The sequence below is a fragment of the Peromyscus leucopus genome, chromosome 3 (genome assembly GCF_004664715.2).
Source record: "Peromyscus leucopus breed LL Stock chromosome 3, UCI_PerLeu_2.1, whole genome shotgun sequence".
Taxonomy (NCBI): domain Eukaryota; kingdom Metazoa; phylum Chordata; class Mammalia; order Rodentia; family Cricetidae; genus Peromyscus; species Peromyscus leucopus.
Window position 1 is genome coordinate 154,428,261 of NC_051065.1, and position 14,990 is coordinate 154,443,250.

Below are 14,990 nucleotides of genomic sequence, written 5' to 3' on the forward strand. Positions count from 1 at the left end.
TGAGTCCTCAAGTAATCTACACTGTCTAACTGAAAGTACATAAAGACATTGGGAACTGTTCTAGTTAGTTTGTCAGTTTGACATAATCTAGAGTCACCTAAGAAGAGGGAACTTCAACTGGGAAAATGCTTTTATTACACTAGACTATAGGTAAGCCTGTGGGGACATTTTCTTAATTAATGAGTGCCAAAGAAGGGCCCAGACTACTGTGGGCAGTGCTACCCCTGGGCAAGGTAGCCCTGGGCTGTATAAGAGAGCAGGCTGAGCAAGCCGTCAGGAGCAAGTCAGTAAGCAATGTTCCTCTGTGGGTCTGCTTGAGTTCCTGCTCTAGGTTCCTGCTCTGCTTGAGTTCTTGCTTATGATGAACAGCAGACTGTCAGATGAGGTAAACCCTTTCCTCCCCAAATTGCATGGTTATGGTCTTTCTCACAGCAATAGGAAGCAAATTAAGAGAGGAATTGGTACCAGGAGCACAGGGTATTGCTGTGACAGATATGACCATGTTGTTTTGGGGAGGACTGTGAAAATGTTTGGAACTTTGGGATAGAAAAGCCATTAAGTACTCAGAAGATAATGAGCTGCTGTGGGAACTCAGAAGATAAGAATGCCGAGACCAATTCAGAATATGGAGGCCTAGATTATATATTTTAGAGGGAAAGGCTATTCATAGGACACTTGGAGTTAAGAATCTGTGTTTTCTGGTCAGCCATGACAAAAGAATCAGCTGTGATCCACAAGAGACCAGAACCACTGAAGTGAAACTTTTGCTTTGCTGGAACAATTAATGGTGGGGCTAAAAAACCAGCAAGGATTAAAAGAAACCAGCATCATTGAGGTGAAAACTTCTGGAAAGCATTCTCTCATGATGAGCACACAGAGATGTGTGGTCCAGACATGGCCACTCAAACTAGTAGCTGAACTTAATAATGTATGGGAGTCTTCCAGATGGTACAGGTTTTGATGGCATGAAAGCTGCAAGGTTGAAGGGACTATGGACACAGCTGGCTTGGCACTGTAAATCCAGAAAGGTCAGTGATGAAAGTACAGCCTCAGTTGCAGTGGAGACTCCAGGATTGAAGGTGTCATGAAGAAAAGCTGCAGTTTGGCACCATGTGGCAGGTCAAGGTCCCAAAGAGAGGCCAGGAGGCCTATGGTGAAGAGGCAGCCTGTGGAGATCACAGCATATTGGAAATACCAGGATGGTGGGATGACTAACAAGGATAGCAGCAGGTCTGGAGGGCAGCTAGCACTAGCCTATGAGACAAGCTGCATGTGCTGATGATGGTGGAGCCAGAGAAGTAGAGCAGTCCAAAGCCCTTTGGAGCCCAAAAGATTGTGAGTTCCAGATGTCAGACATTGGGCTATTTATACATATGTATTTGGGTTTTGCTTCAATGGGTATTTTAAAAAGACTTTGGATATTTTAAAGAGACAATTCTTAATGTGTTTGAATATTTAAAGGCATGGGACTTTTAAAATTATATACTATGCTTTATATTGTGATGGTAACATGGTATCTTGGGGATAAAAAAGAAAGGAAAGGTTATGGCTTAATAGTGATGCACTTGTAAATCAAGTTAACGAGGAGTCAATTGTGCTGATTAGTTTTTTGTCATCTGGACCCAGCTAGAGTCATGTGAGAAGAAGGAATAACAATTGAGAAAATACCTTCATCAGACTGGCCTCTAATCAAGTATGGGGGCTTTTTTTGATTAGTGATTGATACAAGAGGGCCCAGACCACTGTGAGAAGAGCCATCCCTGGGCAGGTAGCCATAGGCTGTATAAGAAAGCAGGCTGAGCAATCCTTGAGAGAACAAGCCAATAAAAATGTTTCTCCATGATTCTGCTTGAGCTCCTGCCTCCAGGTTTCTGCCCTGCTTGAAGAGTCCAGACTTCCTTTCATAAGGGACAGTATGCTGTCAGACAAAGTAAACCGCCGGGCGGTGGTGGCGCACGCCTTTAATCCCAGCACTCGGGAGGCAGAGGCAGGCGGATCTCTGTGAGTTCGAGGCCAGCCTGGGCTACCAAGTGAGCTCCAGGAAAGGCGCAAAGCTACACAGAGAAACCCTGTCTCGAAAAACCAAAAAAAAAAAAAAAAAGACAAAGTAAACCTTTTCGTCCCCCAAGTTGCTTTTGGTCATGGTCTTTTTCACAGCAACATTAACAAACTAAGACAAGCATATTCTTTAAACATACTAATAGATGAGTTTTTAAAAATCTAAAGTTTAATTTATTTGGAAATACGATAATAACAAGCAGCCTCTGTTACTTGTCAAGATTTTCCCTGAAATAAAGTGAGAAAGGGGTCTCAGGACATAGGTGGACAATACACCTTCACCTCTCCACCTCATGTCACATGGGCCTATCTACAAGCACCATCCTTCTCTTTCCCCAGTGTCTTCAATCCACAGCAGCCACCAAAGGCTCCATCCACCCTTTGGAAGCTCCTCCTGCCGTGAGTTAAGCACACAGGTCTCTGGTACCTAAGTTTTACTGCCAATCACACAGAGGCAGACTGAGACCTGTCATAAAATGCCCACACTCTCACAAACACTGCTATTCTCTGCTTTCTAGTCCCCAGACCATTCTGAGACTGAAAACCTTCATAAGCCAGCTCTGTTTAGCTGACACAGGAAAAGCCAACACCATATCATGAAGGTACAGTACATAAGAGAGAAGTCAGCACTTACCCATCCCCTTGAAAACTTGGGGGAATGTCCACATGTATTCACACCCTCCTTGTTATGCAGTAACCTCCTCTTCTATGCTGTGGGTCACTCAGTGGCACTGACGTATGGAAGAAAGCCCCCACTCCACAAGGGATGGAAGACAGAGGGAATGACCTAGTCAGTTCCTCGTGTTATCTTAGAAAGACAGGATTCTCATGGAACCAAATTCACTTTGCTGGATTGTGAAAAGACTGTATTGTGGAGGAGATGATGCCTAATCTGGAAAATTGTATTCAACCAGGAGCAGTGTCCTGGGAAGAGGTGGGTTTCATTCAGGAAGCTGAAGTCAAGAGAAAACACCCATCACTCCTCTCAACTCCAAATACTACATGTCAAAAAAGTATAATGGGGAATGACTCTATGTATATACAGAGTAAGGGCATGAGGCAAAGCCAGGAGGCAGGAGGGTGGAGTCTGAGAGCAAACAAAGCCTCAATCAAGGAGGAAGCAATAGACTGTTCATACACTGTGAGACCTACGAAGTACTCTCTACATAATCCCTGTCCCAGGTGCATCACAGAGAACTCACAAAGTGGTGTGTGTACTGGCAGCAAGAACAGCAAGACAGTGGCTGTAGCCTGAGATAGGAAAGGCACGAAAGTAAAGCTGAAGTCCAATGTTTATTCAGGAAACAAGACTGGTCCTCTACTAATGGGCGGGCCTGCCTCGACTTCATCCTCAACAATCTCATGAAAAATATTACAATGTACTCTCAGCAGGTAATACCCAAACCCCAACAAGCTTCCAAATGACAAAGACAAAAGTGCCTGTTCTTAGTAGATCACAAAGCTTTAAGAAAAAATTAAAAGCTACTTAGTTGTTATACACAAATGACTTTAGTAAACAGTTATCCCTCCAATAAAAACAAGAAAATCAGCAAGGTGTGGGCACATGTTTGGAAACTGAAAACCAATCTACACACACATCAGTTACCAAAATGCCCTTAAGTGCTCCCAGCATCCACTGCGGCCATGTACACAGCCTGAGCCGGCCTCTCTATCCAAGGCAGCTGTGACAAACAACACTGGGAGTGCACCTCAGGGCTCCCACAGCCCACAGGGTGGGACACACTGGGGCACAGTGTTTCAGAAATCCTGTTTATCAGAGTACCTTTTAATCTGTGCTTCCTTCTCAGGAAGTTGCTAAAGGTTACTGTCCTCCCACTATAAACTAAAAGGTAGTGATTTGTTGCTAACCACCAGCTCAGCAGGCCTGACTTCATAAAGCAGACCCAGCCTCACTGGGTGTCTGTAGTCACTGAGATTATGTCTCAGAAAACTTTCAGTTTAGTGAAATTACTCTGTGAAAGCCAATGCTTCACTGTCAGAGGCTCCTTTCTATAAATAAACACCCAGCTGTATCCAACCTAAACAGTGAGCTACAATTAAAGAAGAGGCCACTCTGGCTGCTCTGATACACACACATCATGGCTATTGCTGGAAGGCTGTGCCAAGAACCAGCCTTCACAAGAGCAATAACTAGTCTGGCCATTAACAAGTGAATAGACACAATATAGAATTCATGGGGAGAATGCATAACAAAGAACTACTGAATACGAAAGTATTTCTATTACAAATGACTCAATGTTGCCTAGCAAGGGGCACTAACACTGAATTCTCTTCTTTCCTGGCTTGTTGGTGCCTAGTTATGTGGACAGCAGTATGTCTCCAGTACAATGAGAGCCATAGGGCACCACACTGGAAGAAGAAATGCTGCAGCAGAAATGCTTTCTCAAGAAGTCTCCACAGCTAGACTCTCCATAAAAATAAATAACACATATTTATAATACAGAACTCCAAAGGCAACAACTTCTGAGCAAAGACGTCTTCATAGCTTCAGAAACTAAAGTCATGACCATATAAAGGTTCAAAATCATCGGTGATGGATTTGGTCAAAGGCTGTGTCTGTGTGTGTGTATATCACTCAGAAGGACTTTCACTACTGTAGCTTCCTTTAAATAGTTATGTTTTCACTACCAAGAATAATTCTTACAGAGTTTTGGGGTGGTGGCAGAAGAGGCTTTGGACTCCAAAGTCCTCACTGTGTTCTGGGACCACTCCACAGAGCAGACCACCAGTTTAGTCATTTAAACATCAGGTCAGTCAACAGTCAAGTTCAAGGGCCTGACTTCCATTCCTAGAGCCTATCAGTCTGGTGGGAGGGAGCTTGGCATTATGGTGCCCTCTTCTAATCCCACTACTGGAGAGAAGGAAACAGATGGATCCTGAGGCTCCCTGGCAAGTCCCAGGCTAGTGAGAGACCCTGTCTCAAAAAACAAGATGGACAGCTCCTAAGATGCAACACCCAAGGCCGTCCTCTGCTCCCCCCACAAAATGCACACTCATGTGCACTTGTACACAGGTGAGTGTACACACACACTAAAGTAATTATTATCAAGTCAAGCCACAGGCCTGCTGCAGAGATCAAGTAAACCCAGAGGTGTGGTGGTATTGTGTTCCCCAAAATATTATGTACCCTAATAAACTTATCTGGGGTCAGAGAACAGAAAAGCCAGAAACTAGAAGCATTTGGCTGGTTAAGCTTTTAGGTTTTGAGCAGCACAGTTCAGCTGAAAGCCATTCGGATATGAGGACACAGAGGCTTCCAGTCTGAGGAAACAAGATCAGCTGAAAAGTTGGCCAGGTGAGGTTAGCTGTGGCTTGTTCTGTCTCTCTGATCTTCCAGTGTTCACTCCGATACTTGGCTCCGGGTTTGTTTTATCAATAAGAACTTTTTTTTAAAAGATTTATTTATTATGTATACAGAAGAGGGTGCCAGATCTCATTACAGATGGTTGTGAGCCACCATGTGGGTCCTGGGAATTGAACTCAGGACTGCTGGAAGAGCAGTTGGTGCTCTTAACCCCTGAGCCATCTCTCCAGCCCTATTAATAAGAACTTTTAAGACTCCTGCTACCCAGAGGGGAGGCAGGAAGGTCACACACAGCATGCAGTGTTTGCTAGAAATCATCTGTGCAGACTTGCAATTGATGACTCACACAGTGAGTCCACAGGTTCCACCTCTGCTAAGACCGACTCCTTCCCACAGTACAGCCAGCTGCACTCCTCAGGTGGAGAGAGAGCTTCTGTTCAGGCTACTTGTCTTGCCAGCCTTAGTTCATGAGGCACACAACTTCCAGATTAAACCACAGGCAGAGAATGATGCCAATGAGAACACAGGACATTCCACTAGATCTGCTACTCCAAAGCCAGATGAGTTTGAAGGTGGTTTTTTTGTTTGTTTGTTTGTTCGTTTTTTTTGTTTTTGTTTGTTTGTTTGTTTTGCTTTGTTTTTCGAGACAGGGTTTCTCTGTGTAGCTTTGTGCCTTTCCTGGAACTCACTATGTAGACCAGGCTGGCCTCAAACTCACAGAGATCCACCTGGCTCTGCCTCCCAAGTACTGGGATTAAAGGTGTGTGCCACCAGCACCTGGCAAAATCAGCCATTTTTAAAGTTCATATCTTCCTCTCCCTAAAACACACACATGACTGAAAAGATTCCATTATGTATCTGCTGTGGGATGGTCTGTATGTCAAATGTGTTGCTCTGATTGGTCAATAAATAAAACACTGATTGGCCAGTGGCCAGGCAGGAAGTATAGGAGGGACTAACAGAGAGAATTGAGAGAACAGGAAGGCAGAAGGAGACACTGTCAGCCACCGCCATGACAAGCAGCATGTGAAGATACTGGTAAGCTACGAGCCATGTCACAAGGAATAGATTTATAGAAATAGATTAATTTAAGATGTAAGAACTAGATAGCTAGAAGCCTGAGCCATTAGGCCAAACAGTTTAAATAATATAAGTGTCTGTGTGTTTATTTTATAAGTGGGCTGTCAGACTGCCGGGGCTTGGTGGGACCTGGAGAAAAAACTCCAGCTACATGTATCTATGCCAGTTTCTGTTTATCCATTCCTCTACCAACGGACACCTAAGATTGGCCCCACAATTTAGCCACCATGAATAAGACTGCAATAAATATTGATGTGCAAATATCTATGTGATCTATTAACTTAAGCACCTTCAGGAGAGTACTCAGGAGCATTAGGCTGGGTCATATGGTAGGCTTATCATTAGTAACTTTCATACTGACTTCCATAGTGACTGGACTAGTTTACATTCCTACTAGCACTGTACAGGGTTCTAGCTTGTCCACAGCTTACAAAGCACGTGCTATTTTTTCTTTTAAAAAAATTGGTTTTAATTATATGTGTCTGTTTGTACATGAGTGCAGTACCTTAGTGGCCAGAAAAGGGTACTGGATCCCCTTGGGATGGGAGTTACAGGTAGTTGAAAGCTGCTCAATGTGAGTACTGGGAACAGAACTCCAGACCACAGGAAGAGCAGTGGGCTTCTATCTGCCTCTAGTTTTAATCCATTGATCCATAAGTCTTGTGCTACTGTCAGGCTGCTTTTGTTACTATGTATAGTCTAGCTTGAAGACAGATAAGTGGTGCTTCCTTCTAATATTCCTTCTAATATTGCTCAGGATCTTTTGTGCTTCCATATGAATTTTAAGATTTTGTTTCTATTTCTGTAAAGAATTCTATTGGAATTTTCTTGGGGATTGCATTGAGTCTATAGATTGCTCATAGTACTATATGTGTTTTTTATAATTAAACAAGTTTATTTCTTGTTGGCAAAAATATGTTTATGGTGGTATTCTATTTGTACTGAAATGTGATTTTAATTGTATATTAATAAATAAAGTTGCCTGGGGGTCACAACTATTAGAGCCATAGAAAGAGCATGGCGGTGGTGACGCACACCTTTAATCCCATAGATCTCTGTGTGTTCAGGGATACAACCAGCATTGGAGACATATGCCTTTAAGACCTGGAGGGCTGAACTTACAGGCAGTGACGAGGCAGTCATGTGTTTGGGTTTACAACCAATGAGAAAGGAACAACAGCTGCAGAGAGACATTGGATAATAGAAAAAAACTACTGTGGTGGTAATTTAATTATACTGAAATGTGATTTTGATTGTATGTTAATAAATAAAGTTGCCCGGGGGTCAGAGCTATTAGAGCCATAGCAAGAGTGTGGCGGTGGTGGCACAGGCCTTTAATCCTAGCATTCCAGAGATAGAAATCCCTCTGGATCTAAAGCAAAAAGATTTATAAGGCATGAGGATCAGAACTAGAAGCATTTGGCTGGTTAAGCTTTCAGGCTTTGGAGTAACACAGTTCAGCTGAGAGCTATTGGGATGAGGACACAGAAGCTTCCAGTCTGAGGAAACAGGACCAGCTGAGGAACTGGTGAGGTGAGATAGCTGTGGCTTGTTCTGTCTCTTTAAATAGACGAACAGACGGGAAATAGAGGCTCTCATTCGGGAGGCTGGGACACTGCAGGCGGAAGGGTGAGATTTTGGCTCTGAGCTCTGACCTCTCGGCTTTCTCTTTCGCATTGTTTCTGTGTTTCTTATTTGGTGGGACGGTTGGTTACATCTATAAACTACAGAATTAAATCAGCCTATATACTTTAAGGATATGCTGACCTCAGAATGGAAACCAGGGTATGTATTACGTTGGGGACGAGGTTTTGCTTTTGTTTCTACAGAAGATAAGCTGTGGGTACCATCAAAATTGATAAAAGTTCGATTTGAACAAGAGAGACCTCTTAATTAGAGGAGGTGATAGTTCATCAACCAGCATGAACATCCAATTTAAACTAACTTGTACCAGTAACACATGCCTTTTCATTTAATCAGATAATAACTTGCCAAAAAGGAACATTCCCAAAATTAGTCTTGGGGAAAGGTTTTTGTTTTTGTCTTTTAGGAGAATGGAGGTTAAGGAATCTGAAGAACACAAGACAAATGAGACAACTGAAGAAAAGGGACAAATTATCTATCCCAGGAAACAGAGTGAAACGGCGTATGGGTATATATTATCTAAAAAAATTTATGTCTTCCTAAATGTTTGTTTCTGCTTTTCTCTAAAGATTTAACACTATTGGTCTTCTAATAGTCCCAGTTCAATTAAAATTTAAAGCTGACTTTGGAGTTGGAGAATAGCTCTCTCCTTCTTTAAACTCAAGCATGTTGTTAAAAGGAAAATGCAAACTCCCTGTATCATGCCAGAATAAAAGAGCCATCTTCTGCTATGGTACAGGACAAAAGCCAAATTAATTAAGGGACTATTCTATTACTAATCTCAACTCTTTGATTCTATTCTGATTCTTTAAACTTTTCTTAAAGTATGAATTTTATATCAAAATTTACAAGGTTAATATATATAGATATATATACATTTTAAACTTTGTTAAGATATGAATGGTCATATAGAGTACTAACTAATTCTAGAAAAAAGGCTTCAATTAGCTGCATATATGTGTCTTTGTGTTTGAGTCTCTTATCAGTTTTCTGCAGGAAATCATGGCCAGGCCTAACATCAACTGAAGTCTCCAGGAAGAAGATGGGGCCCCACAACAACAATTCCATGTGGACAATAATATCATTAAGCTGACAAACATCATCTACAGATCAACTTTGAACTATAAGGTGCTCAGAGCAATTTTGAGATGACTAGCTGAAATGATCCAGTCTCAAAGACTACTTGAATAAGGACTTGAGATAAACCCTGAACTTTGGCATTATACACAGACTGAATAATGAAGAATATAGTTACTTTTCCTAGAATTTGACAATTAACCTAAAATTTTTCTTTCAGGATAAAGATAACTTCGTCCATACCCAGCAGGAAGCAATTTTAAGAATATGATGCCCACATTCCCAAAGAGGTGGTGTGGGGCGGGTGGTTTTTTGTTCTTTTTAATGGGTTTTGGGTCTGGGATAATTTTCATTGTTTAGGGGGGTTGGTTACAAGTTGTTGTCAAGGGTTAAGAAAAAGGCTAAGCAAAGGAGATTAGATTTAAGGTTCTTGTTAAAGAGAGAGAGAGAGAGAGAGAGAGAGAGAGAGAGAGAGAGAGAGAGAGAGAGAGAGAAAAGAAAAGAAAAGAAAAGAAAAGAAAAGAAAAGAAAAGAAAAAGACAATTACTAGTTTTAAGTACTTTACATTGGATTGGATTGTTTTATATTGTATACAAATTTGAAATTGATATTGTTAGAAAATACTATATTTATATTTCTAATTGTATTTATACCATTCATTTAACAATGTAATGCAATTTTCTGATCTTTGAATGTTATTATTACCAACTATTAGGATATAAAGAAATGAAAGTTAGTAGTTAGACATTACAATAGAACTTGTAGTCATATTAGATATGTTTTAAAAATTGAGCAGATATATTTTAGACAGGTCATCTTCAAACCCTTCAGAGATCTACAGAATATGGCATTTAAAATGTTTTAATAACTTAGAAATTTTTCTTTTTTGAGACATGTCGGCTCCGGCAGTACCAATCTACTTCAGAGAAAATATGGGCATTGAAGAAACTACATATGGAGTCAACTTTCATTGTGGCAAAAGTTAGCCACTGGACAACAAAGTATCCTCGAATCAACAGTACAAAATGGACAGACAGGACACAAAACAAAGGACTACTGATTCTTGCCAAAACAAGTGTGGTTATGGCTTTATCAAAAGGCATCTTCTGAGGCCAGGACAATATGGCACCATCCCTGAAGTGGCCTTCACAATTCAGAAAAGGTACAGTGCCCTTTTCTTTTTCTTTTGGTTTTTCAAGACAGGGTTTCTCTGTGTAGCTTTGCGCCTTTCCTGGGACTCACTTGGTAGTCCAGACTGGCCTCGAATTCACAGAGATTCGCCTGCCTCTGCCTCCCGAGTGCTGGGATTAAAGGCGTGTGCCACCACTGCCCGGCCACAGTGCCCTTTTCTTCGAAGGCAGCTTAACAGGCAGTAGGCCAATGGCTTCTGATGTGCAATGGAACAGGAGCTGAAACAGTTATTCTTGAAGAGTAATTAAGCTCACACCTCTCAATAGTAGACTGACAATTAATAGAGGGATGTGGAGAAGAAGGGGATGTTGAGATGAAGCCATATATACACAGCCAAGAAGAATGGACAGCTGAATTAAAAAACCGTCAACAATTTCCAGAATTTAAAATCCTGAATCATGACATGATGCTAGTGGAATTCAGGTGTTTCTGGTACGTGGACTGCTCTCACCCAATGTGAGGTTGAACTGTTGACCTGTGTACATCCTACTTCACAAATGAGTCTGTCAGATACGCTAAGCCTATAGGCTGAAGATGATGCCCCAACACTGCAGAGAAACCTCAGATGACTGTCCAGGCAGCTGGCTGTTTCTGTCAACTCACAAATTTTTTGGAAGTTGCTTGCATGCACTTCCTGTTTTTATATTTTGTTAGGTAATATTATTTCCTTCTTGGGTCTCTGAGGGAGTTGAAGATTAGTTAGTTATAGTTGAAGGTTAGTTAGTTATAGTTGAAGATTAATTAGGATAGAAAGTGAATTAGATACATTTTGGACTTACCAAAATAGGATAGATAATGGAATTATTTTCTCTGAATTTGTCAAATACAAATGGACTAGACATTGTTTAGGTATTTGTTACTTGTATATATTGTATATAGTTATTGTACTTTTGTATATAGTTTTTCTTTTGTTAGTTATAACCTTTTGCTTTTTTTCTTTTTATTAAAATAGAAAAGGGGAAATATGGTGGTATTCTATTTGTACTGAAATGTGATTTTAATTGTATATTAATTAATAAAGTTGCCCGGGGGTCAGAGCTATTAGAGCCATAGAAAGAGCGTGGCGGTGGTGGCGCATGCCTTTAATCCCATAGATCTCTGTGTGTTCAGGGAAACTGCCAGCATTGGAGACATACACCTTTAAGACCTAAAGGGTTGTACTTACAAGCAGTGACGAGGCAGTCATGTGTTTGGGTTTACAACCAATGAGAAGGCAGAACAGAAAGACTATTTAAAGACATACACACAGGAAATAGGTCTCTTTCGGAGAGCTAGGAGCACCACAGGAAGGGTCTGACCTCTTGGCTTTCTCTTTTACACTGGTTCTGTGTTTCTTATTTAATAAGACGGTTGGTTACATCTACATATGTTGTCTGTACTCTTCCTGTTTTGATTAAAACAGACATGTTTGAGCCTAGTTACAATGATTTAAAATCGTGGTCTGAAACCACGATTCCTTTTGCACCTATCTAACAGTTCTGATGGTAACCTTCACATGTTACCCAGAACTTCCCTTTTATTCTCTAATATTCTAATTGGTTCCGTAGTTTCAGTGTTCTAACTGTAGCCAGGCATGAGAGGTTCCTGCAGTATTTTAATCTGCTCTGTAGGTTCAGTGTTCTAACTGTAGGTTCAGTGTCCTAACTGTAGGTTCAGTGTCCTAACTGTAGGTTCAGTGTCCTAACTGTAGGTTCAGTGTTCTAACTGTAGGTTCAGTGTCCTAACTGTAGGTTCAGTGTCCTAACTGTAGGTTCAGTGTTCTAACTGTAGGTTCTGTGTCCTAACTGTAGGTTCAGTGTTCTAACTGTAGGTTCTGTGTCCTAACTGTAGGTTCAGTGTTCTAACGACTTATAAGGTTGTACAAATCTCTGAAAGATGAACCTACCAAAATGGGAATTCCAAAACTAAGGTGACCTTAATGAAACCACTGACGGCATCTATAAATGAGAATAAAGCACACACTGGGGCAGCGATGTGTCACGTACGACCCCACTTTGGAAGCGAAGGCAAGAGAAATGATAGCTCAAGGGCCAGCACGGACTTTCAACATTGAGACCCCTCTCCAAAGCCAAACAAAGCAAAGCCAATTTTAGAGGATCCAAGAGGTGCCCTCGCAGCAGGACAGGTTATGCTGTCATTCAAGTCTCTGTCAGGGCTGTATTTTGTTTGGCTGCATGACAAAGATATGGGGAAGGTTTCAAACCCACAAGGTAATCTGCATGATCATGTCTGGATGGCCAAGGGGTCAGAGTGATGCTCGGGTAAAGATCATGTGGGAAGCTGCTGTCTCCTGGGCCAGATCCTGACAGGCAATGTGTCTAGAAAGCGATCTATAGGAACACACTGCAGGAAGGACAGATGCATTGTGGGACCACATGCCAAGCAGGATGACCACAACGTCCTAAGAAAGGTGGACCGGAAAGGAAGAGTGGGCCTGGAAACATCTGAACAACGCAGTTCTAGACTGCTTACTTCCAGATACCTTGTCACCTGAGTCACATAAATTCATTTCCAGCCAAACTCATTCCTAAATGGAGAAACAGGCTCTGGTGCCTGAGAGGTCTCTGCCTGAAAAGTATTATTTGAGGGGGTATGGATGGGGTTTCTCTAAAAGTCACCCCCCTGGCACACAACTCAAAGTTGCCTCACTGGAAAAATCATATATTCCCAGCGGGGACTATAGAAATGTATCAAGAGAAGAGGGCTGGGAAGGGTCTCAGGTGGTAAAGTGCCTGCCACCTAAGCACAAGGAAGAGAACTTGGATTCCAGTTTGTTTTGCTGAATTAATGAGCATCAGACAGATCTGATCTCAAAAAACTAAGAGAGCAATAGAGGAAGACACCTGATGCCGACCTCTGGCTTCCAGAGGTCACACATGTTCACACATGCACTAGCATGTACACAGGCATATGTATACACATGCAACTCCCCCACCCCTCATTTTCAAAAAATGAGAGTTAATACATGCAAAGTCCCCCCTTTGCATGTATTACAAAAGTCCCAGGGTAGAAAATAATGTATTTTGATGGCCCTTCACCTTAGAAATGTTGCTTGAATGACTCATGGAATGTCCCAATGTCTTCTCATTCTGCAAGAAAGCCAAACAGGCAGTAATTATTAAGCTGTGATTAAAAACATGCAAAGAACAAGCAATTAATTATAATACTTCTAGTAACAAGTTATTCCTGTAAGCACAAACCACTATACTAAATGCATATTCCTAGGTATTAAAATTGGAAATTTGGGCAAAAGTAAATAAAACGATCCTTGCCCTAAAGGAACTTAAGAAGGGAAGATCAGGATATTGGAACTATAAAAATAAAGCTACAACTGTCTTAAGATATTTTTAAGTTCATAGTTCAGTCATGGATGGGTCCCACTTTGTTTGCTTGCCACAGGACTGCTAAACTAAGTGGACCACATCCCCTCCGACCATTTAAACAGAAGCCTCATTGTTAGTACCCCAAAGACAGATTGGGGGGTCACTAGATGGACCCCTTTGTTAGTTAATGTTCTCAAGAAGAAATCACACCTACATTAGACACTAAAAGGCTCATATCTGATCAGAATGTCAGTGGTTGTGAGGAGGTTGGATTATTGCAGGTCCAGAGCCAAACTATCTTGGGGTATCTAAAAGTCCTTTAAATAATCATTCACTGCCCACTGCTGTGTGTGACCCAAAATCCCCATGGCTGTTAGATCACAGACCCTCCAGCTGCTCCCTCCCATATCTAGCTTCATGTTCCTGGCAAGTTCTCACCTATCCAGCAGGTACCTGGACAATACAGGCCACACATTAACCCAGTCCCTGCTCCGACCTTGAAGAGTGGGCAGCCTGCTTTGTCTGGTGGGACTTAGCTTCTCTGCTTCAGAATCTGACGAACTCGTGCTGCCTGTGTCTACAGTGTGACTAACACAGCTCCCCACGGAAAGGCCATCTGAATCTGACTGTGCTGTGCTGCCTTTTATGGTTTGCTTTTTAAAGTGCTTGGTTTAAAGTATCCATTTTGTTTGTTTACTCTGAAAACCTTTTGGTTTCCAAATGTTCAGTTTGGTTTTTGTTGTTGTTGTTTTGTTTTGTTTTGTTTTGCTTTGCTTTGAGAAAGATTTCTCTATGTAGCCCGGGCTGTCCTGAAACTTTCTCTGCAGACCAGGTTAACCTCAAACGCATAGAGATCCTCCTGCCTCTGCCTCCTGAGTGCTGGGATTAAAGGTGTTAAAGGTATGTGCACTAGCACTGGTACTATTCAGTTTGTTAATTGCTAGTATTCACTCCTCCAATACCAAATTCAAGGACATGCTTAGAAAAACAGCTGTTTGATACTCCAGCTGGCTTTGCTTGATAACTGTATTAATTCAACTTGCAGCTATTGAGGGGCTCTAATTAAAGAAATGAGGAATATCCAATATATACATTTTTTGAGTGATAAATGAAAGTTCTTAGGTAACAGAATTATAGATTATGAATGGACACCTTGTTTTAACTGGAATTTAACAAACTTAGGGTATAAAAAATATATAACTGGTAACTTACAAATTCAGAAAGGAAAAAAGTATATTCTCCCTCATATGTGGAGCTAGCCTATAATGTACATATGTGTATACACACAATCA

General features: G+C 41.5%; 1 protein-coding gene across 4 annotated transcripts in view; it reads right to left on the reverse strand.

The window, feature by feature from the left end:
• Marchf8 (membrane associated ring-CH-type finger 8) overlaps window positions 1-14,990 on the reverse strand; it is a 76,354-nt gene that overhangs the window by 9,910 nt on the left and 51,454 nt on the right. For all 4 annotated transcript variants that reach the window (XM_028864041.2, XM_037204244.1, XM_037204243.1 and 1 more), the window contains one exon: window positions 13,414-13,464. In XM_028864041.2, coding sequence (XP_028719874.1) covers window positions 13,414-13,464 — 51 coding nt within the window. The remainder of the gene's footprint in view (window positions 1-13,413; window positions 13,465-14,990) is intronic.